We start from the raw sequence: 27,789 nt of genomic DNA on the forward strand, positions 1-27,789 counted from the left end.
AACGTAATTTGGCACCCTACGCAAAACATATGGGCGTGCCCCCACCCTTAGGTAAAAAAAAGTGTGGAGGTGATAGATTCGTGTCAGGGTTCAGCTCCACCGCCGCACCATGCGACACTGCGCGGTGACCTGTGATTGGCCAGCTGGTGGGCTTTTTCCTGTGTACATTGTGGGACCTCCCACAACAGCTGCTGCTGTGAATGGTCAGTGGATGTGGGGGCGTGAGGGAGGGAGGTAGGTTATCTGCAGGGTGCAGTGTGTACAATGGGCGCTGATGCTAACTCGGCTTCCAGATGCGTAGCAGGGGACAATAGTGGATAGTGTGTACCAGACCAGACCCACTCCGTGGGGGTGTCGGCTGAGGGGCTCCCGGATCAGTACGTGGATGGCCAAGCAGCTCTGGTCTGGCATTACTACATCGGAGACAAGGGAAGTCACAGCAATGAGTATTGCTCATGGATCTTGTCCCTCCTGCAGAGGCATGACTGCCAGACCGTGCTAGACGCTGCCTGCGGCACAGGGTGAGCTCAGTGGGGAAGTGTGACTTGTACCTGGGAGAGAGGCGGCTTCCCCATCACTGCTACAGTAGTGTCCATTATTCACATCATGCCGCACAATAGTGTCCGTTATTCCCATCATGCCGCACAATAGTGCCATTATTCACATCTTGCCACACAGTAGTGTCCGTTATTCACATCACGCCGCACAGTAGTGTCCATTAGTCACATCACGACGCATAGTAGTGTCCGTTATTCACATCATGCCGCACGGTAGTGTCCGTTATTCACATCACGCTGCACAATAGTGCCATTATTCACATCATGCCGCACAGTAGTGTCCGTTATTCACATCACGCCGCACAATAGTGTCCGTTATTCCCATCATGCTGCACAGTAGCGTCCGTTGCTCACATTAAGCTGCACACTAGTGCCACTTGTACAAATTATATACCTAGGAAGTGGTGCCGAGCGACGGGTTGGCGACCACTGGTCTAAAACATAGCAAAATGTGGGAAAAAATGAAGCGCTGTGAATACTTTCCGGATGCACTGTACATTCCATTTTGTAAACGTACCAAATTCTAGATAGAATTGCTTGCATACTGTAGGTGATGATGTAGGTTTTTTCCAGTCTGCAGCAATTTGGCAAGTCATGGCTAAGGGAATATGATGTAACGTCTTATTTTGGTGCCTAGAAAGGGTGGGAAGGCTTAAAGTAAGAAGTAAAAATGTAGGATCAAAAGGTTGGCAATCCCAAGGAATATGTAAGAAGGAGCCCTATTCCAAACATCCCCTCCTGCACCTTCTGGTGTCAGAGAACACGGCCTTCAGCCGAGAAGGAATATAGTACCAATGGTATAAAAGTTTACATACGTTTTCTGTAATTTTGACATAAATGCATCTGGAAACAGCATTGTCCCAGATTTCTAACCACTCTTCTTGATCAAAATTGATTCCCAGATCTGATTCGCATGCCAGCTCATAAGTGTCTAATGCAGGGGTGTTTTAACAGAAGAAGGGGCCATGTGAAGACTCCCGGTTAACCCCCTCCTCTCCATGGTGTAGTATGCTCTGGCACTGTGCCAAAGTCTACTGCGCATGTGCAGGTCTCCGGAAACATGGTCTCCATGTTCTGGAGATTAATTTCACTACTGTGCATGTGCGGTGGCCATTTTGGCTGCGATTTTTGCAGTGGCTGCTGTGCCCGATGCAAGACCCTGGAAAGCTAAGTATTTCAACATGAGTTTAGTGTGTGTGGTGTGGGCCTCCCCTGGACCCAGGGGCCCATGTGCATCGCGCACATTGCACCCATTATAGAAATGCCAATGTATTAAGTGAAAGTTGTTGAGGTCTAACATGGTGTGTTGATAAAGTGAGTGCTGATTATTCAAGAGAGAACTGTATATGAGAGTGTGAGTTATATAGTATCCATATGCTACTGTGAATTGATTAATTTTAACTTTGATGATATAGTGCATAGGCAACCACGCCTAGTGACTAAAAACATGAACAACCTATGTAATGTGAGAACTCACGTGAATACACAACTAAACTTAGGATCCCCGTTCAATGTTAATAATTGAATACAAAATATGACTTGTATGTTCAAATATCGAATTATATGTCCCTAGAGTATTTCAAAAATAAAATAAACTGGAAAGATTGTAATATAATAAAGTTCCGTGATCCTCTGATCATACGGGAGAGGGGTGTGGGCAGGGACGTATCTACCCAATGGCCAGGATGGCACTCCCCAGGGGCACCAGCCAAGCAGGGGCGCTGCCCAATGGTGCCACCCCTCGGCCAATGGGTGGAACCCCTTAAGCCGTAGTGTCTGGCAATACCTGCTGTGCCAAGCCTGTGCATTGCCTTGGATGGAGGGCGGAGGATTGCTCAGCAGGCAGGAGCTGGCGCTGGTGTCCGATACCGCAATGCACTACAGGGAAGAAACTGAAAATAAACTACAACTCCCAGCAACTCTTGCTGTTGGGATCTCCTGGCGGCAAGGGCTGCTGGGAGCTGTAGTTTGTTATCAGTTCCTTCACAAAGTTTTGGTGCGGTGCCGGACACTGTCGTCAGCTCCTGCCTGCTGAACGATCCTCCACCCTCCATCCCAGGCAGCTCGGCACAGCATGTATTGCCAGACACTCTGGCTATCTTCTGGGATGTTGTGGGGTGGGGACTAGGACTATGTGCTGTGTGGGGAGGCTATGTATGTGCTGGGGGTGGGGCAGACTACTACTATGTGCTAAGGGCGGACTACAGCTATGTGCTGGGAGGGGGATAGGGACAATGGCTATGTGCTTGGGGAGGTGAGGGGCTATGTGCAGGGAGGGGGACTATGGCTATCTATGCTGGCAGGGAACTATTGTTATGTGATGGGAGGGGGATGGGGACTACTGTATGACTATGTTGGGAGAGGTGGAGACTATGGCTATGTGCTGGGGGGACTACGGATATTGCTAGGGGAGGTGGGGGCTATGGCTATTTACTGGGAGGGGACTATGGCTATGTGCTGGGAGGGAGATGGGGACTATGACTATATGACTGTGGGGGCTTATCTGGCACTGTGGGGGCATATGTGTATCTGGCACTGTGGGGGCATATCTGGCACTATGAGAGCATATCTGGTACCGTGGGGGCATGTGTATCTGGCAATTTCGGGGCATATCTGGCAATGTGGGGGCATACTGTATGTGTATCTGGGACTGTGGGGGCGTATCTAGCACTAGGGGCATATGTGTATCTGGCACTGTGGGGGCATATCTAGCACCATGGGGGCATATCTGGCACTGTGGTGGCAAATGTGTATATCTGGCACTGTGGGGGCATGTGTGTATCACGCCCCCATTTTCATTGGCCTTGCACCACTGGGTAGTGCGCTGCACTGCACTTCTTTGCACTACTATTTGATTATACTACCTGGCCTTGGGTGGCATTGCCGCTTCAGCCAGGCCAGGCACTGCTGATGTCTCCTCAGTGTTATAATAATTACTGTGCGGGCATAATGTGTAAAGAGAACTGCCACTGTGTGGGCATACTATGTATAAGGGTTACTACTGTGTAGCATAATTTGAATTGGGGGAACTATTGTATAGTCATGCCCCTTTCCCACAAGATTATGTCTCTTTTTTTACACATGCACCTTCCTTATTTCAAATATGTGGGGCGCCAGTCCCTTACTTTGCCAGGGGCGCCCGGACCCCTAGATACACCCCTGGGTATGGGGGTGTGAAGGGAAGTTTTGTGATACTCTGATCATAATAATGACTATTTGTTGGTTGTAATGTTTCTAAACCACTAAACAACGGGGTAAGGAAGCAGCAGCAATAGTTACTCCAAACACATCTGAATTAAAGCTTTATTACGTAACATACTGTACACAGATTGTAGCATTTTTACTATTGTATACTACAGTATATCTCTCATTAAAGTCAAATATTCAGTTGAACAGTTTTAAGAATTTCACTCACTTGTAACATATTTTGTACTTGCATGAATTGTCTAGAAATATCCATGCCATATGATAAGTATCATTATTTTGCAAGTATTATTCTTAAAACTGCATATGTAAATTATGCTGATCAGTACTCTTTTAACAACTTAACTGACGATTTATTTAGCCGAAAACCGCTCTGAAATTGTCGGGTTTTTTTATGAGTGAATTAAGTGAAGAACATGACTTTAACCCTATCCCAAATGATTTTAGTTAAATAAAAAGGGAAAAAAATATATATTTTATTTTTTTGTAAATATTTTTTCCTACATCGAAACATCAATCGGGAACATCGTGACCATCGGAACATCGGGAACATCGCGAATATCGCGGCTTTCATTTTGAAAGCCAGGACAGCCTGCAGGTATGCAGGGGGGGTCAGGGGGTGGCTTGGGAGGGTTAATTTACTCTCCCCAGCGGCTGCCATTGTCTGCAGCTGCTGGAGTGGGGGGGGTCCTGCCGTGCTGACACATCAGCAGTGATCGGCAGCATGGCAGACACAGGGGGAGAGTGCAGGGAGGCAGAGGGACCTTCCGGTCCCTCTGACAGCAGCAGCTGAGGGAAGTTTATCTTCCCTGCCGTTGCTAACACTATCTGACTGATCGCATCCTGTGCGACCAGGTCAGATAGAGCACTTGCAGGCATGGTCGCATCTGATGCGACCATGCCAGGCAAGTGGTTAAATAGCATACAAGAAAGAGAAAGGTGATTCTAGCTAATATTCTAAGATGAGAACCCAGGCCCAGTCAGTAGAGAAAATAATTTTATTCCTAGCACGTCCTAACGTTTAATTAGCTAATAGGTGATAGCTCCTAACCCCTGTTAACCTATCCTTATTCTAAACTAGAACCTCCAACATCCATTTTTATCATAATTAGAAATTTTGACATGCTCATTTTCAAAAAGTGCTTGGAGAACAAATGCTACAACATAAATAATATCAGTAATAAGGCACTAGTCCTTAGAATTCAAGAGTCTAAATCTCTTCTTTGACTTGGACTTGTGTTTTTTTTGTTTTAAATGTCATCACAACATAACACGGATAGGCAGACATTAGGTCACACTTAGCTTGTCAGAGTAAGATGCACATAAACTTTAGTCACACAGCCTTTGTTCTGTGTACTAGGCACTATATCATGTGATGACATTTCAATGAACTCCAGTCAAAGAATCAATTTAGTCTCTCCAATTGTTATGACCTGCGCCTTATGGACTCACTACTACTGGACTTTTAAAAGAGATTCTTGGATTACTCTTTCTTTTGGCAGCAAACACTACCAATTGATGAGTTTCCCAAGTGAGCACTCGCAAATCAATCCTCTCCAAGCTACATCTATATACCATATATACTCGAGTATAAGTCGACCCGAATGTAAGCTGAGGCACCTAATTTTACCACAAAAACCTGGGAAAACTTATTGACTCGAGTATAAGCCTAGGGTGGGAAATGCAGCTCTAGCCGTACACAGCCCTCATACTGCCAGGTATGCCCCCCACAGTGCCAGATATGCCCTCATAGTGCCAGATATGCCCCCACAGTGCCAGATATGCCCTCACACTGACAGATATGCCCCCCACAGTGCCAGATATGCCCTCACACTGCCGGATATGCCCCCACAGTGCCAGATATGCCCTCACACTGCCAGATATGCCCCCACAGTGCCAGATATGCCCTCCTACTGCCAGATATTCCCCCACAGTGCCAGATATGCCCTCATACTGCCAGATATTCCCCCACAGTGCCAGATATGCCCTTACAGTGCCAGATATTCCCCCACAGTGCCAGATATGCCCTCATACTGCCAGATATGCCCCCTCAGTGCCACATATGCCCCCCCCCAAGTGCCAAATATGCTCCCCCAGTGCCAGGTACAACTTACCCTCCCCGCTCCCCCGCTGTTTTGTGAAGGAGGGACACGAAGGGCACAGCGCGCGCCTCTCCTGTGTCCCTCCTGCGTCTCCGGCGGCAGCGGCAGGTCTATTAAATGAAGTGCCGGTTCATGAGCCAATCAGAGCTCACGAACGGGTACTTCATTTAATAGACCCGCCGCTGCCGCCGGAGACGCAGGAGGGACACAGGAGAGGCACGCGCTGTGCCCTCCGTGTCCCTCCTTCCCAGGCACTGACTCGAGTATAAGCCGAGGGGGCTTTTTCAGCATAAAAAAAGTGCTGAAAAAGTTGGCTTATACTCGAGTACATACAGTATGTATATATAAATGTGAAAGCCCTCACTCACTGACTCATCACTAATTCTCTTACTTCCAGATATGTCAGAAAGCTGCAATATAACACAGGTATTCTTCAGGTGGGAATTAGGAAAACTACGTAATTAGAATTTAAAAAAACCTCCCCTAAGCGGATGAAAAGGGGTTGACATAATGACATGGCTTGCATTGAGTGAACGATAGCGCCCAAACTGACAAACGGATCAAAATTTGGATGGCACCTTCAGTGGGTAGACTTTAATAAACTATAAAAATGGTCCTGTCGCTTTTTACTATATCTGCTACAGGTGCTCCATGGGTAATGCTAAGAACCATGGATTAATATTAGAGATGAGCGGGTTCGGATTTACTCAGTTCTTTATGCCAGAATTTTCGCCATTTCTTATTTTCTGGATTTTTCTTATTGGTTAACCAAAACACGTGACGTCCGATAGCCAATAAGGAGATTCGGGTAAATCCAAGTAAATCCGAGTAAAACCGAACCCGCTCATCTCTAATTAATATCTACTTACATTAAGACATCTCAAATTATGTAAATTTGAGACGTCTATAGATTTACCAAATTTTTAACACTCATTTATACAGGTTGAGTATCCCATATCCAAATATCCGAAATACGGAATATTCCGAAATACGGACTTTTTTGAGCGAGAGTGAGATAGTGAAACTTTTGTTTTTTGATGGCTCAATGTACACTAACTTTGTTTAATACACACAGTTATTAAAAATATTGTATTAAATGACCTTCAGGCTGTGTGTATAAGGTGTATATGAAACATAAATGAATTGTGTGAATATAGACACACTTTGTTTAATGCACAAAGTTATAAAAAATATTGGCTAAAATTACCTTCAGGCTGTGTGTATAAGGTGTATATGTAACATAAATGCATTCTGTGCTTAGATTTAGGTCCCATTGCCATGATATCTCATTATGGTATGCAATTATTCCAAAATACGGAAAAATCCGATATCCAAAATACCTCTGGTCCCAAGCATTTTGGATAAGGGATACTCAACCTGTATTTACAACCGTGAAAATCAGAAAGTCCCATGCAAAGAACAAGTAGAACAGCTAGTAAATAATAAATATAACGTAAGAAAAGTGGTAAAATACAACAATATGGAAAAGTGATACACTGTCTAGAAGTTATGCATTAAATTGCAGTCATAACAGTACAACCTTCTGATAAGCATAAATGAGTAGAAATTAAATTTAGAAATAAAAGTTTTGTACTCATTTATTTGTGGTTGTCAATACACTGCATTAACATTTCTAGCAGTTTCTGAATATCTGCATATATGCATTTTATTTTATTATATTTATTTTTTGTTATATTTAAGCTACAACAGCCGAAGAAACAGGCTTTCACCATCATTTTTTCCCGATGTTGTTTTTTTTTTGTACAAAATCAGTTGTACCCCTTCTTTTGCCTCAAAATTACCCATTTTCTGGCGGAAACACATATGATCTGGAATAAGTTCCTGAAAACATGGCACTTATCTGGGGGGGTTTTCTGGGACTTCCGCAGGTCCCGAAAAAATATCACTGATAAATACTGGCTTCGGGCTGCCTTCATGGCCAATTGGATAGCCCTGGGGATCAATTAGATCACAGTAAATTACCGTGGACAATTGACTTCTTCCCATGTGTTCATTGTCCAGAAAACAGAAGTTATGTCAGAAGCTATCAATTCAAAATATCTATTATTCTTATTTACTTGTATTATTTTTATGGAGAAGTATTCTCTAGTTTGCTATTTAACTTATTATTTACCTCAGGAATAATAATCAGTCCAAGAACCATGGATAAAAGGACTATGTTAAGACCATACATCCACCTAAGAAAAATAAAGTATGATGCCACAGATGATCCGAAGTGACCTTGAAAAAGAATAATAATTAGTAACAATCTAAAAGCAGCATAATGAAATGTTAATTTTAAAATAGAAAGTCTCATAGGAATATATGTATTAAAAAAAATACAATTTGCCATATTAAACATTATTTCTTATTGCTGCTGTTTGAAGTTATAAAAAATTAAACTTTAGGGTAGTCCACCAAGAGGTTGTCACATCTGATAAGTTGCTGTCCCAGCAGATAACTAACAATGATAGAGTTTGCTGTCAATCTACTGCTGGGCTTGCACTTGGCCGTGCCATTACGCATTGCTCATATGTACATAGAGAAACAAAACTGTAAAGAAGGTTGGGACACGATCATGCCAAGGACTGAGGGATCAGAAGATTCCTCCCGGCCATGCTTTTAAATGAATTTTGGCTTCGAACATATTAATAAATAGGCCTTATAGCATTTAATTGAGTTTTCTATTTGGACTATTGCAGGACACAAACTTTAAAGGAGCAATAAATAGATGTTTGTATTTAATTTAAACAAATCTTTTGTATCTTGATTTTGTGCATAATCACATATATTAAAAATGCAAATTCTGCTTTAATAATTTAAGACAATATTCCGTCTGGTGTATCTGACATTTAATACATATATTTGTGCAAATGCTTCTGTGTGGCCAAGCAGTAACCATATACAGTACACAAGATATACAAGGATAATTGAGAATACCAGAAACTAACACTGACCGATCCAGTCAAAATTGATCTAAATCCTGATGGTATTTTTGTTGATAATGATTGTGGGTTTGCGTTCATGAAACATTTATTTAAAATACTGTACTAACAAGGAACAATAAAAGTATTAAATAATAATAATAATAATAATAATAATAATAATAATGCTACTTACTTTCAATTTCCTTTATTTTCATTTCCCATGGTATACAAGAAGTTTTGAAATTTTCAAAATCTCTTTTAAATTTCATCCATTTCTGTAAATAAAATACATATTTTATATTGTCTTTTATGCACAAATGTATTCAGAAGAAATCCCTCACAAATAAAGCAGAAGTCTCAACAGATCTATTGAAATAACTTTGATATTTTGACTATAATGTATTGTAAGAAACATGACACTACATTTAGGGATCAATCCAATTAGCCACGAAGAGGTCCAGTTGCCATTGCAGCAGCGTGGAAACGATAACAACAGCTCCGCATTTCGCCCTCCTTGTTGCCCTATCCCACTCACACAATGAATGGACTTGCTGCTAATTGGATGACCCTTTGCAGTGATATGTCACAGTTTTATTATAATGCAAATTTCAAAGTTGGAGATAGTGGTGAAGTTTTAGCAATTAACGCATTGTACACTTACTACGGGGAGAAAAAGTAGCTCATCAATGTTCTGCAGCACAAACCATCTTATCTTTATTTCTCAAAATAGCAAACAGCAGTATCTACCAAAGAATGAAAGTGGCAAATTTAATTATATGCTATTGGGGTGCTGATATCACTACAATCATAGAATTTTCATACAGTTTATTTCCAGTTATTTACAGTTACATTACACACCGATTTACAGAAACTATTTAGTTATTCACATTAGTCCCTGCTCAAGTTTACTATCAATATTCCCTAGCACATGTACATACAGAACATATAATGTGCCAAAGAAGTGTAGTGAAAGCACTGACTCTGTACTTCTTCACCATGGTTTAATTTGTCAGGATGACGGCAACCAGTAACCATTTGGACTGTCCCATGCCCATTCTTACAGTGTTTTAGTACAGAATTGAGCAGTCAGCGATTATTCTTAAACAGGTGTGATTTTTTTTCTGAGTCAGTCAATTCCTATAAAGAACAGGAAGCTGAGAGCAGCTGGAGCCCTTCTGATGTCACAAGTGACGAGAAGGGGTTATAAAAGGGAGTGACTGGCTATCATCCACCATCACCAAATGATTCATTATATCAAGACCACATTGTTCTCCCCTAGAACAAATGGCCTAAACAGACCATAAATACCCTAGACCCCCCCCCCCCCCTCCTAGACTGACTGGCAAATGATGCTCCCGCCTTGCCTTGTAAAAGGGTCTCCTATCGGGATCAGTATGGTATCCCGCTGTCACTATACCGACATTGGCATCCAGAGCGGTGGAATGCTGCCCTCGCCACAGGTTCTATTCTCTCTCTATGGGTGTCGTGGACACCAATAGAGTGGGAATCACCTACCTTGCTGGTATACCGGCGGCGGTATGGTGCCCCAGTCAGGATCCCGGCATTGATATTGTGACAACCGGGATCCCGATGAGCGGTATGTTATCTGCATACCTTCCTGACAAGTGCTCTATTTTAATTACACAGCTGCCAGGTTGCAGGGAGAGACACGCTGAAATCAGGTAAAGCACACATTTTATCCTCCAAATGCATGACATTCCTGGGCTTACTCGATGAACACCCTTGGTTCCTTTGTAGCACACTACCCCTTTTGCCACAATACACTAGGGTTATTTTCTGTCAGGAGCCAATTAACCTACCAGTATGTCTATGAAGTATGGCAGGAAACCAGAGTACCTGGAGGAAACTCATATGGACATGTGGAAAACATACAAAGTTTGCACTTATAGGGCCCTGTTTGGAAATAAAATCATGATCTCAGTGCTAGGAAGCTGCAAAGACAACCATTATGACTCGCTGCTGCTAGCATGAGCATTTCTAGAGAGTTGGAGGCCCGTGCGCAGGATTCATCTGGGCCCCCTCCTCTCTAGCCGGCAGCAGCGATTGTCTCTGGGCACAGCGCATGCACAGATCTCTGGGAAAATGGCGTGGCAGCCATTTTCCCGGTGGTTTTCTACTACGCATGCATGAAACACTGGGAAAATGGCACCGTGACATTTTCCCAGTGATTTCTGCAGTGCTGCTGCTGCACCGCGGGACACCGGGGGGTAAGTATTACAAATAATGGGTACAGGGTATAAATACGCCAGCGGCTGCCAGTATACAATATATACTGTAATAACTGCTCTCCTTGGGGCCTATTCATTATAGGGACCTTATTAAGATATTTATGCCTAGCTTTATCAAGCCTTGGAGAGTGATAAATAGCACAGTGATAATGTACCAGTCAATCAACTCTTAACTGTCATTTTTCAAACACAGCCTGTAACACGGCAGTTAGGATCTGATTGGCTGGCTCTTTATCACCGTGCTATTTATGACTCTCCAAGGCTTGATAAATGTACCCATAAGTATCCAACTTGTTGCAAGTTGTGCAAGTGGGGTCAGAGGTGAGTACTCACTTATCCACATCATCACTTATCCACATCATCCACCGGATGCCATGTTCTCTGCCGATGCAGACAAGCATTCAATCTTTTCCAATGTAATTGCTGCATTTTGAAATTATGTGGGCCAACTGAAGCACAGAATCAGCCATGCCCACTACATCTAGGGATGTGGGCCAGCCCAAATCTCGGGTTTTGGGTTCGTGTTTAGGATCTGTATCTCCTTCGTGTTTTGGAACTGTATTTATTTTGCCAAAACCTCCCATGCGAGTTTTGGATCTGTATTTATTTTAGATCTGTATTATATTTTATTTTTAAATCATAAAAACAGCTAAAATCACAGAATTTGGCCTGTTTTTGTTCCTACAGTATTAATAACCTCAATAACATAAATTTCCAGTAAATTTTGACCCCCTTACAGCTCACAATATTGTTTTCATCCACTTAAATGAAAAATAATTTGCTATATATTCTAAGCATGGCACCTGTAAAAAATTAAATGGTTAAAAACAATTATGTTTACAGCTCCTTTTGGAGCGATTATGACAGCCAGGGGTGAAGTCTTTTAGTTAGGACTGTCCCTTACTTGCCCTACCTGATGATAGACGATGATGTTCCTCAGTCTTTGCGGCCATCTGTGGCTCTAGATGTATTGCGACATCTCTGCCACTGCGGGAGGCAGGGAGCGTGATACTGGCATTGTCCGTTGAACGTGTGACTGTTCGTGGCTCCGGATGTTTTACCACCTCTCTACTGCTGCGTCCAGCAAAGAGCAGGGTGACGTGAGCTGTCGGGCACTGACAGTCTCCGATGATAGCAGTGTAGACCTCCTGGCTGTCTGTGTACGTCTCCAATGCGTTTCATGCATATACAGCACTTTTTCAAGGATGAATAAAATTCCTAATGAATCTAGTATTTCTAAGAAAAAAACTTTATTGTTCCAAAAGATAAAAATGGAAGTTTCAGTCCAAAAATGCCAAAATTCGGCAGGAATCACATGTTCATATCCACAATGTGGTTGAAATAAATGTTAAAATTTCCAAGGTGTCATGCTAAACTAAAATAAATTGTATAGTTATGAAAAAATGGTTATAAAAATAGTTATAAAATGCATTCAATTCAATATCTATATTGAGGCCTCGTGGTTGAAGAGTTTTAAGTTCAAAAATCCATCTACTTTCAGCCTTTTTAATTTCTGTTACGGTATCTCCACCTCTCCAGTTCTTTTTAACTTTCTGTATTGCAATAAATTTTAATCCAACTGGATCTTTGTTGTATATCTCCAAGAAGTGATTTAATAAACTATGTGCGGTTAAACCTCTCTTTATATTATATATATGTTCGGCAAAATTTATTTTTGCTTTCCTTTTCATTTGTCCCACGTATTGGAGGCCACAAGAACATTCTGCTAAATAGAATACCTCCTCTGTGTCGCACGTTAGGTTTATTTATTTATTTATTAAAAGTTTCTTATATAGCGCAGCAAATTCCGTTGTGCTTTACAATTGGAAATAACAATGGTATAACAAACTGGGTGATAACAACAAACAGTCATAGAGGTAGGAAGGCCCTGCACGCAAGCTTACAATATATAGGGAAATAGGCATGTATACACGAGGAAAGGTGCTATCTACTGAATAGTTGTCTGCCAGATTGCAAAGGTTCTTGGTGGGCTGTATGATATGGTCATACAGCAATGATGAACTGAGTTAGGTTGTCTTTAATTGTATAAGTTTTCCCAGTGGTATTTGATTTAAAGTTAGTGATAGCTTTAGTTGATTGTTCTTTGTTGTTTTTGCATGATTTGCAATTTAGGCATTTATAATATCCTTTTCTCACTGATGATACTGTAGAATCGTTATTTGGTTGCAGGAAACTTGATACCAGCTCTTGCTTAAGATTTTTTGCTCGGCAATAGATGATTTGAGGTATTTCTGTGATCAGTGGCTTTAAAACTTCATCTAATTGTAGCACGTGCCAGTGTTTTTTGACCATATTCTCTTTGGCTTTTGTGTTGCTATTGAATTGTGTTATAAAAGGCATGTTGGGAACTTGTTCTGTTGTTTTTGCCTTATATTTCAGCATTTCAGTTCTATCCATTTGTTGTACTTCATTAATTTGAGTTTGTAGTTTCTCTTTCTTGTAACCTTTTTTTTTTAATAAAGTTCTCCATCATTTCATTACTTTGTAAAATGTAGGTGTCCTGGTCTGTGCAATTTCTTTTTATTCTTTGAAATTGTCCTTTGAGAATATTGGAAATCTAATTCCTGTGATGGTTGCTTGTGGTAGGAAGTGTAGTGTTTCCATTTACTGGTTTAATGTGAGTTCTTGTTTGAATGGTGTGGTTTTTAATGTCAATTTCTAAATCGAGGAACACTATCTCTGTCTTTCTGGAAGTGGTAGTGAATTCTAAATTTATTGTGTTGGAATTGATGTATTTTTTAAATTCCTCTAACTGATCATCTGGTCCTCCCCAAATAAAGAAGACATCATCGATATATATTGATGCCAACAGACAAGATGTTTTTGATATATATTGTTTGTCCAAATACACTCATCTTCCCACTTGGAGACAAACAGATTTGCATAGCTGGGTGCCAGAGGCATACCCATGGCTGTGCCACATTTTTGAAGATAAAATTGTTCCTCATACCAAAAAAAATTATGTGTTAGAACAAAGTCGATGTTGGCCACAATGAAATGTATTTGTTGATTAGGTAGTTCTGTATTAGTTGATAGGTAATGTCTAGTATAAGAACAGTCAATATCTTGTGCAATGCATGTGTATAAAGAATTTACATCAGTTGTACACAATGTATAATTTTTATTCCATTGCAAGGTTTCTAATTTTTGTAGTATGTTGGTAGTGTCCTTCAAATAACTTTTTTGTTGTGTTACTATTGTCTGAAGAAAAAAATCAATGTATTTTGAAAGGTTTGATTAGACTGATTTAAGCCCTGATATGATGGGGCATCCTGGTGGATTAGTACAATTTTTATGAATTTTTGGGAGGAAGTAAAAGGTGGGTATCTTTGGATATTCTTGTAAAATGAAGTCAAACTTCTTATTTGTTATGATTCCCAGGTTCATGCCTTCTACTAGATGTTCCTTAAGTTCCTGAACAAATTTTTTTGGTGGGATCTTGAGAGAGTACTTTATATGTTGTGGTGTCTGACAATAACTGATTTTCCTCTTGTTCATACTGTGTTCGTCCCATGATTACAATGCCTACTCCTTTGTCTGCTGACTTGATTACAATGTTTTTATCTTGTTTTAGTTCTTTCATTGCTTCTTTTTCCTCTCTTTAAATATTCTGTTTTAATTTTTGTTTATCCGGTATATGTTCTATTTCTTTTTCTAGTAATTTCTGAAAAGTTTCAATGTGAGGTCCTTTGCAAAAAGTAGGATTAAATGTCGATGTTGGTTTGTATTCTGTATATAGGAATTGGTTATCTGTTTCCTGACTTTTGTCTTTTTGTTTTGAAAAAACTTTTTGATACATAACTTTCATACGAATTTCAGAACATCTATAAATAAATCAAACTTGTCAATTTTTGATTCTGGAGCAAATTTTAAACCCTTTTGTAGTATTCTTATTTGTGGTTCTGTCAATGTTTTTTCACTTAGATTAAATATGGTTGGTTTATCTCTTATTTGTACGTCTTTCTTCTTGTGATTTCCGCTGAATTTTGGCATTTCCGGACCGGAACCTCCGTTTTTATCTTTTGGAACAATAAAGTTTTTTCTTATATACTAGATTCATTAGGAATTTTATTCATCCTTTAAAAAGTGCAGTATATGCATGAAATGTGTTGGAGACGTACACAGACAGCCAAAAAGGTATTGTCAGATACCACAACATATGAAGTACTCTCTCAAGATCCCACCAAAAAAATTGTTTAAGAACTTAAGGAACATCTAGAAGAAGGCTTGAACCTGGGAATCATAACAAAAAAGGAGTTTGACTTCATTTTACAAGAAAATCCAAAGATATCCACCTTTTACTTCCTCCCAAAAATTCATAAAAATTGTACTAATCTACCAGGACACCCCATCATATCAGGGATCACATCAGTCTCATCAAACCTTTCAAAATACATTGATTTTATTCTTCAGACAATAGTAACACAACAAAAAAGTTATTTGAAGGACACTACCAACATACTACAAAAATTAGAAACCTTGCAATGGAATGAAAATTCTACATTGTGTACAACTGATGTAAAATCTTTGTACACATGCATTGCACATGATATTGGCTGTTCTTATACTAGACATTACCTATCAGAACTACCTAATCAACAAATTTAATTATGGCCAACATCGACTTTGTTCTAACACATAATTATTTTTATTTTTGGTACGAGGAACAATTTTATCTTCAAAAATGTGGCACAGCCATGGGTATGCCTCTGGCACCCAGCTATGCAAATCTGTTTGTCTCCAAGTGGGAAGATGAGTGTATTTGGACAAACAATATATATCAAAAACATCTTGTCTGTTGGCATCGATATATCGATGACATCATCTTTATTTGGGGAGGACCAGATGATCAGTTAGAGGAATTTAAAAAATACATCAATTCCAACACAATAAATTTAGAATTCACTTCCATTTCCAGCAAAACAGAGATAGTGTTCCTCGATTTAGAAATTTACATTAAAAACCACACCATTCAAACAAGAACTCACATTAAACCAGTAAATGGAAACACTATACTTCCTACCACAAGCAACCATCACAGGAATTGGATTTCCAATATCTCCAAAGTACAATTTCAAAGAAAATAAAGAAATTGCACAGACCAGGACACCTACATTTTACAAAGTAATGAAATGATGGAGAACTTTATTATAAAAGGTTAAAAGAAAGAGAAACTACAAACTCAAATTAATGAAGTACAACAAATGGATAGAACTGAAATGCTGAAATATAAGACAAAAACAACAGAACAAGTTCCTAACATTCCTTTTATAACACAATTCAATAGCAACATAAAAGCCAAAGAGAATATGGTCAAAAAACACTGGAACGTGCTACAATTAGATAAAGTTTTAAAGCCATTGATCACATATCAACCTCAAATCATCTATCGCCGAGCAAAAAATCTTGAGCAAGAGTTGGTATCAAATTTCCAGTGACCAAATAACGAATCTACAGTATCATCAGTGAGAAAAGGATATTATAAATGCCTAAATTGCAAATCATGCAAAAACAACAAAGAACAATCAACTAAAGCTATCACTAACTTTAAATCAAATACCACTGGGAAAACTTATATAATTAAAGACAACCTGACGTGTGACACAGAGAAGGTAATCTATTTAGTAGAATGTTCTTGCGGCCTCCAATATGTGGGACAAATGAAAAGGAAAGCAAAAATACATTTTGCCGAACATATATATAATATAAAGAGAGATTTAACCACACATAGTTTATTAAATCACTTCTTGGAGATACACAACAAAGATCCAGTTGGATTAAAATGTACTGCAATACAGAAAGTTAAAAAGAACTGGAGAGATGGAGATACCATCACAGAAATTAAAATGGCTGAAAGTAGATGGATTTTTGAACTTAAAACTCTTCAACCATATAGATATTGAATTGAATGCATTTTTATAAGTATTTTTATAACCATTTTTTCATAACTATACAATTTACTTTATTTTAGCATGGCACCTTGGAAATGTTAAAATTTATTTCAACCACATTGTGGATATGAACATGTGATTCCCACCGAATTTTGGCATTTCCGGTCCGGAAGTTCCATTTTTATCTTTTGGAACAATAAAGTTTTTTTCTTAGAAATACTAGATTCATTAGGAATTTTATTCATCCTTGAAAAAGTGCTGTATATGCATGAAACGCGTTGGAGACATACACAGACAGCCAGGAAGTCTACACTGCTATCATCGGAGACTGTTAGTGCCCATCAGAACACGTCACCCCACTCTCCGCTGGACGCAGCGGTAAAACATCTGGAGCCACGAACAGTCACACGTCCGATGGACCACGCCAGCATCCCGCTCCCCGCCTCCCGCAGAGAGGTGGCAATACATCTAGAGCTGCGGACTGCCACAAAGACTGAGGAACATCATCATCTATCATCAGGTAGGGCAAGTAAGGGACAGTCCTAACTTAAAGACTTCACCCCTGGCTGTCATAATCGCTCCAAAAGGAGCTGTAAACAGAATTGTTTTTAACCATTTAATTTTGTACAGGTGCCATGCTTAGAATATATAGCGCACTATTTTTCATTTAAGTGCTTTATCAAATCAAATGAGCTGCTTATAAAACCCATAGCGCGGATAACATTTTTTATTTTTTATTGTTTTCATCCATTTTAGGCCAAAAGGTTGCACCGAGGTAGCTGAATGACTAAGCTAAGCAACAGCAGTGGGTGGCACAAGCATGTGGCACTTAAACTTCCAACATGGCACATCTAACAAACAGAATGGCACTGCAGTGGCAGACAGGGTGGCAGTTTAATAAACTATTCAAATGTTTGTCATCTACATAAGTAGACAGTCAGCAATGCTCCAAACAACACATAATGCAAAGAAAAGAGGTGCAAGATGGAATTGTCCTTGGGCCCTCCCGCCCACTAGGAACACTGCAGTTTAATTTCACCAACAGTGTCGCACAATACGTGTATGAGTAGGAAATAAAATATATTACTGTGGTAGCACCGTCACCCACAGCTTCACGCAATACGTGTGTGTGTCAGAAATAGTAACCGAACACTGAGGTTGACCTTCACCACCAGTGTCACAATAGGTGTATGAGTATGAAATAATAATGTTCTGCGGTCTGACCAGCAGTGTCACAGTACTTATAAAAATAAAATAAAAACTGTATAGTACACTGGGGTACAGCACAAAAAAAATATTTTTGTCTTCCCCCTTACCTGACAACAGCAGCTACAGCTCTTCTCCTCAGCCCAGCATACGCTGCGGTGTGCTGGACTGCACGGTGGCCAGGGAGGTGCTTAAAGTACTTTTTTTTATATATATATATTTTCTTCTAAGGGTGCCGTGTCATGCCTCATGTGGTTAGGACACGCCCCTGAAAAGTACCTGGACCTGCCCAGACTCTCTACTGCCCTGAGTGCACCACATCTGTATTCAGTTTGTATTGTTATTACACTAGTTCTGACGGAGTTATGGGCTAGTTAGTAGTTGGTTGGGCACTCCATTAGGGCCAGAAAGATTAGGGGGTATATTCAATTGAAGTCGGATCCATTCTGACATTCATTTGTCGGAATGGATCCGACAAGGGCTATTCAATGCCATCTCAATCCGACTTTTAAAAAAGTCGAATTGAGATGTGGGAGCTGAAATGGGGGAGAGCCGCGGGGAGACGGGGAGAGCAGCTGCTACAGCAGCGGCTATATCAGTGTAGCCGGAGGGTGTGTCACAGCTGCTGCTCACAGCAGCATCCACCCGGCTCCAGCAAGTGAGACCTCGCTTGCTGGAGCTGGGTGGACGCTGCCATGAGCGGCGGCTGTGACACATCCTCCGGCTACACTGTTGTAGCCACTGCTGTAGTGCTGTTCTCCTCCGTCTCCCAGCGGCTCTCCCCTGTCTCCCCACTGGTCTCCCCCCTCTCCTCCTCTCGGCTCCCTCATCTCAATCCGACAGAAGCACGTGGATCAGCAACTATTCCGCCGATCCTTGTGCTTTCCGACAAGTCGATTTCCTTGACTTGTCGGATAATTTTGGGTTAACTTATATTGAATAGGTCGGAACCCCTTCCGACCTAAAAAAGTCGAAAACTGCCATCTTTTCGACTTCAATGGAATATACCCCTAGATTGTTGTGTGAAACTTGTGAACTTTCTTCCTTCATGGGCCGCTAGTGCTTATGCCAATCCTGGTGGGCACCTGTGGTCCTTACACTTCAGTGTGAGGCTGTAGTTTCACCTGGGGTGCATATGCCTATAGGTGACACTCGGGATTTGTGGTCAAGTGTGCCAGGGATTATTATACACTCTTGCCTAAGAAAGGTTGAGTCACAATAAGTGCAGGAACCCAGCCAGAACAGAGAGGGACATAAATATATATACTCTTTCCTGTTATATCTAGGAAAGACCTTGGTGGCTGTAGGATCCATGTTGCTCTAACGGACCATAGCTATTGGAAGCTGTCTTGATGGAGTACTCAAGGCTCCAAGTTCCACAGGTACTAACAACTTCTTTAAATTACACTATTTATAACTTTAGCGTACACCACCCAATTGTCACAGACAATGATGGCAAATTAATGTACAGTAATTGACAGTCCTTCCACACAAATGAATTGTACTCTCTTTTATGCCAGTAAATGCATGTTATAAAACAGATTCAATTATAATATGTCTAGAAGAAGAATTATTAGATTACGTACATAAATAAAATTGTTAGCATAGCATGTGAATATGAATATACCTTAGCCATCATAATTTTATATGCATAGAGTTTTCTCCCTTTTCCACGTCCCAGTGCACCTTCAAATTCTTCAAGAAAATCTTGGGCTTCCCTGTTAAAAGAGTAAATGAAATGAGCAAGACTGATTAGTTTAGTTTGCATACTTATGCCCTTATTTATCAATGAGTGATAAATTTCACGGTGAGTGATAAATTGCACCAGCCAATCTGCTCGTTACTGTCATTTTTCAAATCCAGCCTGTGACATGAAAGTTAGGAGCTGATTGGCTGGTGCAATTTATCACTCACAGTGAAATTTATCACTCATTGATAAATAAGGGCATTAGTTTTTTTAACTTATGTTCTGACAGAAAAAGGACATACTATAGAGAAGGGAAGCGGTTACAATACCACTACTCGGTATCCCGGAGGTCACAATGCCAACGCCAGAATCCTGACTAGCAGTGAAATACTGATGCCGGAATCCCTGCGCCACAGGCTTTTCTCCCTCTATGGGTGTCCTCGACACACACAGAGTGAGAATATAACCTGTGGCGAGCGCAGCATGGCAAGCGCAGTGAGCCTGAAAAGGGCTTTCTACCATTTGCCTCGCTGTCAGTATACCGGCCGCCAGTTTTTCATACTGATTCCACAGCAACAACTAAATATAAGCACATGGAATTCTCTGTACAAGGCATTATTTTCAACAATAAAATGTTGTCTATGTTAATGCCATAAACTTGTAGCATTTATATGTCTTCATTAAAGCATACTTTACATTCTGACACCTGAATGTGAGTGTGGTCTCGTGCTGGTACCCAATAGGAATTCCCAGTAATGTACTATGTAATACACTACTGACAATCTGGGCAGACTATGGGGCATATTTTGTCACAATCCACATCTCAGATGCAGATGGGATGTGGCAAAATCGCCCCAATCTGCAATACGATAATTGAACACATCCTAGGGATGTTGGAATTAAAACATGCAGGGACAGAGCAGGGCAGAACGTGCGAGAATCCACTCTGCAGACTTCTCAGGGTATTTTTCAGAAAAATATATGCAGAGTATGTGCAGCGCATGTGCCACCGACACCAACACTGCCACCAGGTACCCCCTCCCTCTTGCACTTACTGGTTTATCGGGGCCCAGTGTGCTCCTCCCATTCCGGTCACCTGATTGCTTCTGTGACACCATCACATGAAAACTGCTCCAAAATCCCTTTAACATATTTCAGTGAAATAAAAATAATGGGAAAAGGGTGTGAAACACCCTTTTTCACATTGTTTTATAAAAAAAATATATAAATGATTATGCCGTATAGATTATGAGCCCAGGGTTGGTGCTAGAGGTACCTGCCCCACTCAGAAACATTGTTCTAGGAATTATTAGTGTAAGCCACTAGTGGGCTTATCACTAAAAGAAAGGCTTAGTGTGTGGCGCACTCTTTTGAAATGATTGCAAGTATTAAAACTTAACTTTTATTCATATTATTTAAGATAAATGTCTATTATCAGGCATAATAAGCCATCTGATAGCCTGAGAGTACTAAATTATAACATTATTGCCCGTGGGATTGAAACATTCAAAATAATGTCTCTATCCCTAAATCAAGGACAAAAAAAAAAGGAAGAAAGAGATTATTATTTCCTAAAAATAAGAAAGTGAAAAATTTAGAAAATAGATTATGCTAGCTGATATATTATTAAAATTGCTAGGCGCTAATAAGCTACCATTGTGCTCAATTGCGGAGACTGGATGTCTTCGGTAACTTGATACTATTTTGTCATTAATTGATCTCTAAGAAATAAACTGCAACTAAGGTTATAGAATGCCTGTCCGAGGTGAGAGTTCCTCTGTTACTCCAAAGGTTAAGTGAAAAAAGGGGGAAAGGAGTACCGTGAGGGATATTCCCCGATGTTGCTAATCCTAAACTGATTGTAAATGGATGTGCAACAATGTAACTATTCCTGAGATGTATTACAGTGAGAGGTATGAAAATATTGTAACATATGACCGCCTCTTACAACAGTCTACTGTTCAAGACTGTAGCGACAGTGCCCATGTAATTTGATAAAAAGCTACGTCCACCAATCTGCAACAGTGTATAGTTGACAGAGCGGTATAATACAGTCAGTAAAGATGTAACAATAGACCAGCGGTGGCCAACCTGTGGCTCTTGAGCCGCATGTGGCTCTTTCTTTATTCAAATGTGGCTCCCAACACTCTAAATCAGCGGTGGCCAACCTGTGGCTCTTGAGCCGCATGTGGCTCTTTCTTTATTCAAATGTGGCTCCCAACACTCTAAATCATGTGAGTACAACAGATACAGAGACCGCTGCACTCCAGCCAGACATGCAGCAGCACTACAGGGACTGAAAACTGAAGGGGCCAGATACTAGAGGTGAGACACCAACGAGCAAACAGAGGACACATTAGGGACTGCTGCAATGGCATGAGTTGATGGGGGGGGGGGCTGTAGTGATACATGAGGGTGGGCAAGAGTGACACATGGCAGAGCTGGCTGGAGAGACACAGGAGGGTGCTCGAAGTAGTGACACATGGGAGAGCTGGCTGGAGTGACATAGGAGGGTGCTAGCAGGAGTGACACATGGAAGAGCTGGCTGGAGTGACAGGAGGGTGTTGGCAGGAGTGACACATGGGAGAGCTGACTGGAGTGACATAGGAGGGTGGTAGCAGGAGTGACACATGGGAGAGCTGGCTGGAGTGACACGGGGGAGCTGGCTGGAGTGACATAGGACGGTGCTAGCAGGAGTGACACATGGAAGAGCTGGCTGGAGTTACAGGATGGTGTTGGCAGGAGTGACACATGGGAGAACTGGCTGGAGTGACACAGCAGGGTCTTGGCAGTAGTGACACATGGGGGAGCTGGCTGAAGTGACAAGGGGGAGCTGGCTGGAGTGACATAGGAGGGTGCTAGCAGGAGTGACACATGGAAGAGCTGGCTGGAGTGACAGTAGGGTGTTGGCTGGATTAACACATGGGAGAGCTGGCTGGAGTGACAGGAGGGTGTTGGCTGGAGTGACACATGGGAGACCTGGCTGGAGTGACACAGCAGGGTCTTGGCAGTAGTGACACATGGGAAACCTGGCTGGAGTGACACGGGGGAGCTGGCTGGAGTGACATAGGAGGGTGCTAGCAGGAGTGACACATGGGAGAGCTGGCTGGAGTGACAGGAGGGTGTTGGCTGGAGTGACACATGGGGGAGCTGGCTGGAGTGACACAGCAGGGTCTTGGCAGTAGTGACACATGGGAGAGTTGGCTGGAGTGACATGTGGGAGCTGGCTGGAGTGACATAGGAGGGTGCTAGCAGGAGTGACACATGGAAGAGCTGGCTGGAGTGACAGGAGGGTGTTGGCTGGAGTGACACATGGGGGAGATGGATGGAGTTACACAGCAGGGTCTTGGCAGTAGTGGCACATGGGAGAGCTGGCTGGAGTGACACGGGGGAGCTGGCTGGAGTGACAGGAGGGTGTTGGCTGGAGTGACACATGGGAGAGCTGGCTGGAGTGACACGGGGGAGCTGGCTGGAGTGACAGGAGGGTGTTGGCTGGAGTGACACATGGGAGACCTGGCTGGAGTGACATGAGGCAGCTGGCTGGAGTGACATAGGAGGGTGCTAGCAGGAGTGACACATGGGGAAGCTGGCTGGAGTGACACATGGGGGCGCTGAAGTTTATTATGTGAAAGTGACTTTTTCAATGGATTTGGCTTTAAAAAATGTATTTTATGTCGTTCTGGCTTTTTCAATGTATTTTATACCAGGGGTGTGGTCTAGCATGCACAAGGCAACATTCCATTTTTGCATGCGCGCCATTGGCTCGATGTCGGCTCTTTGACGTACCTAACAAGGTTTTTTGGCTCTTTGTCACTGACTGGTTGGCCACCCCTGCAATAGACTATGTATAGATATTAAATTAGTTCTTGTTACTGCGAATCATGCACACATGATGACATAAGGTGTATATATGGACAAAATAGCCACTGTCAATCCTCTCAAAGAAAAGAAAAGGACGGTAAATCCTTAAGATTTCACAGAAATTGAGCAAGTAATCCACTCTATAATAGTATTTATAAAATTATTTTTCAAATTAAAGTTTGTCTCCTTTCCCCCTTTTTTCACTTAACCTTTGGAGTAACAGAGGAACTCTCACCTCGGACAGGCACTCTATAACCTTAGTTGCAGTTTATTTCTTAGAGATCAATTAATGACAAAATAGTATCAAGTTACCGAAGACATCCAGTCTCCGCAATTGAGCACAATGGTAGCTTATTAGCGCCTAGCAATTTTAATAATATATCACCTAGCATAATCTATTTTCTAAATTTTTCACTTTTTCATTTTTAGGAAATAATAATCTCTTTCTTCCTTTTTTTTTTTTGTCCTTGATTTAGGGATAGAGACATTATTTTGAATGTTTCAATCCCACGGGCAATAATGTTATAATTTAGTACTCTCAGGCTATCAGATGGCTTATTATGCCTGATAATAGACATTTATCTTAAATAATATGAATAAAAGTTAAGTTTTAATACTTACAATCATTTCAAAAGAGTGCGCCACACACTAAGCCTTTCTTTTAGTGATAAGCCCACTAGTGGCTTACACTAATAATTCCTAGAACAATACTTTAACCCAGCTTAGTGGCGCACCTCCAACCTAATTACAATTAAAATAGGGCTTTGCGTAGCCCCTTCTATTGCCTTCCTCATTGGTTGGTTTTGTATCAATATCGTTTGTAGAAAATTGCTTAATACTTGTGCATTGTCCTCTAGACTTATGTCTTTTTTCTAAAAAACCCACTCAGAAACATCTCGGGCATTGTAACACCCAATAACTTCTTTCCTTAGCAGACATAAATCATGCCAACTCTCCTGAAATTTCTGGGAAACTCATGAATTTTGGGGATCTAAGCATGCCATGGCTGGATAACAAAAATCCACAAATCATCTGGATACTAGAGAAGTTCTCTTCCCAGAATTCTGCAGAACACAATGCCTTCCTCCTACTGTTTGTACTTATTTACTAACATTGAATTAAGTTATTATATGAGCTTAACTAGAATACCAGAATGTTTTCCATAAAAAACAGGCAGAGGCCTTCCACCATATGACTGTATTATTTCCATATACTGTATATTTAGGGTATATTTACTAAAGTGCAGGCTTACAAAAGTGGTGATGTTGCCAATAGTGACCAGTCAGATTCTGGAATTGTCTTCTAGAAGATGCTAGATTAATTATAAGTAGAATCTGATTGGTTGCTATAGGCAACATCTCCACATTTGAAAACCTGCACTTTAGTAAATATACCTCTTAGTCACTGGATCCCCAATTGCTTTCACATATCCTCTCTCTGAACGTGAGCTGGCTGTCCTAAAGTAATTCAAAAATATTGAAGATATTTTGACTATGGATACAACAGACAATCCATTTCCAGAGGCACTCATAGTCTTTGTTGAAAAGAAGATATACAACTTTGTCCATGTTTGGATTATAACAACCTCTATGTCTGATTCTCAAATTCTTCTAAGATCAGTCCACGTCTTTACAAAGTTCATCCCAATGACAAATTGAGAACAGCCTTTAGGCCATGTTACGAACACTATGAATATTTATTCTATTCAGCTTGAAGGTGACATTACCTATCGGGCCCATGTTTCTAATTGGTTGCTATAGGCAACTACTCCATTTCTTCAAACCCTCACTTTAGTAAGTATACCCCCCTAGTGCCTGGTGGCTGCTGTGCAGTAACAGAGGCAGGCCAAAGTGCTTCTCTAATGCAGCTCTGGTTTGGAGGGCATATACAAGTATGTTTCTCTGCCAATTGTCAGAGATGCCTGCTAGGTAGTCAACAATGTGCAGCAATATCAATGTCTGTTTGCTAATGGCTTGATTAATTCATGATAAACTAACTCTCAAGGCTATGACATGTCTAAATACTAATCCGATTTAAATAGAAAATTAGAGTAACTGGTGGCTAAATTAAAGAAATCACTATTATCAGGAACATACTTAAGCAATGTTAGTTTCTTCGAAATGCGCCAAGGTTTACTTCTGATAGCGGAAATCATTTTTTTCTTTTCTTCAACTTGTTTCATTAGCCTCTCTCGTTCTCCATCCGACAAACTTTCTTCATCTGAAGATGAAGATGATGAACTGAAGAGAAAAAATAAGCAAAACAAAAACAGACATTGAGCTCACATAACATTTAGATTCTATTATTATATATATATTGTTATAATATTTACACTGCTGATGCAGACATCAATCCATCAGCTTACACCATGTGGAGGCAGCAATACTCAGGGCCGTATTAACCCATGGCCGGACCCCTAGGCTTTCAAGTATTTTGGCCCTCCTCCAGCACTTCATTCTTTCACCCCACTACATCTGACATTTTGGAAGCAGAGTTTATGACATCATTTATACTTTCAGAATTCACACGGACACCAATATCCAGTTGAAATTAAGGGGTGTATGTACTAAGCCTTGGATGGAGTTAAAGTGGATGGAGATAAAGTACCAGTCAACCAGCTCCAGGTATTTTTCAAACCCAGCCTGTGACATGGCAGTTAGGAGCTAATTGGCTGGTACTTTATCTCCGTCCACTTTATCTCCATCCAAGGCTTAGTAAATAGATTCCTTTTTTTATCACCATGCAATTTAGCACTCTCCAAGGCTTGATAAATCTGGGCATGTGTTTGAAAAATGACAGTTAGGAGCTAGTTGGCTGGTACTTTATCTTGGCCCACATTATATCTCTACAAGGCCTAATACATAGACCCCAATGTCTGCTGACCCCTTTCCTCACTGCGCAGTCGTTCTTTTTCTCTTTTCTCTTTTGAAATCGCTCTAGTTTGTTATTGGTCCACTAGTTGCCTCCCTCACTGTCTCAAAACAAACCTCAGCTGCCTATGAGTCCTTTAACCATAGTGTTTGCACACCCCCCCCCCCACCCACCACCACTGTCTCATAACAAACCTCAGCTGACTACGAGTGTGCCTTGCTTATGTGCAGCGTGCAGAGTGCCTTTAACCACTGGAGCCCTTGGGCACAGGTAACAGTTACTATGTAAAAAAAAAAGACAGGGCCCCTAGTCCCTTCGGGCCTTTAGGCTTCAGCCTAGTCAGGGTTGTGGATAATACGGCCCTGGCAATACTTATATATCACCATTGCATTAATGTAGTTTTCCATGTTCTTTAATATGGTGAATCCAATAGTGTTTCCTCCAGTGTATTGGATTATTATGTAATAATAAGCTATTGAGCTTGAGTATAGTCTTATGGTGCCCACACACTAAGCAATTCACAAATGATGCAGTACCATTAACGATTTCCCTTGATACATCTTAAGATCTGAAGAGGGGCCACATCCAAGACATGTTGTTGTTGACGATAGCTTCAGATCTTGCTGCAGCAGGGAAGATCAGAGGATATATCAAATGAGCAGTGGGAACGTGCATTGGATCTTTATCGTTCATGGACAACGCACGATTTGCACTTTTGTAAACTATGTATCGTTATGATGTATCGTTTTCAGCCAAATCGGCCTAAAATCATTCAGTGTGTGGGCACCCTTAGTGTGCTTGTATTTGTTTGTTTAGTCATGTTTTTTTCTCTCCCTCTCTTTCTTTCCCTGCGGTATTCTCACTTTCTCTTATCCTGCTGAATGTGCTCTCTCTTCACCCCGCTGTAATTTCTATCTTTTCTCCCCAGCTGTATTCTCTCTCTATCCTTCCCCCTGTATTCTTTCTTTCCTCCCCCACTGTATTCTCTTTCTCTCCACCACTGCTGTATTCTCTCTCCTTCTCACTGTATTTTCTCTCTCGTTATATTGTCCCCTACTGTTTTCTCTCTCTTTCTTTTGCTGCATTTCTCCCCTTCTGTATTCTCTGTCTCACTGTATTATTTCTCCTTCACCTCCATATCTACCTAAAACTATATAGAACATACGTGCCTACTTTTGAAAAAGCATTTCAGGGAGATTATGAAAGTAACACC

At 41.1% G+C, this 27,789-nt stretch overlaps 1 protein-coding gene across 1 annotated transcript in view; it reads right to left on the reverse strand.

The window, feature by feature from the left end:
• LOC134993526 (transmembrane channel-like protein 2-A) overlaps positions 1-27,789 on the reverse strand; it is a 133,189-nt gene that overhangs the window by 98,269 nt on the left and 7,131 nt on the right. The window contains exons 2-6 of the mRNA XM_063950886.1: positions 26,604-26,641; positions 25,802-25,945; positions 19,785-19,875; positions 8,984-9,065; positions 7,998-8,104 (exon numbers count right to left, since the gene is read on the reverse strand). Coding sequence (XP_063806956.1) covers positions 7,998-8,104; positions 8,984-9,065; positions 19,785-19,875; positions 25,802-25,945; positions 26,604-26,641 — 462 coding nt within the window. The remainder of the gene's footprint in view (positions 1-7,997; positions 8,105-8,983; positions 9,066-19,784; positions 19,876-25,801; positions 25,946-26,603; positions 26,642-27,789) is intronic.

The sequence above is a fragment of the Pseudophryne corroboree genome, chromosome 1 (assembly GCF_028390025.1).
Source record: "Pseudophryne corroboree isolate aPseCor3 chromosome 1, aPseCor3.hap2, whole genome shotgun sequence".
NCBI classification, from domain to species: Eukaryota; Metazoa; Chordata; class Amphibia; order Anura; family Myobatrachidae; genus Pseudophryne; species Pseudophryne corroboree.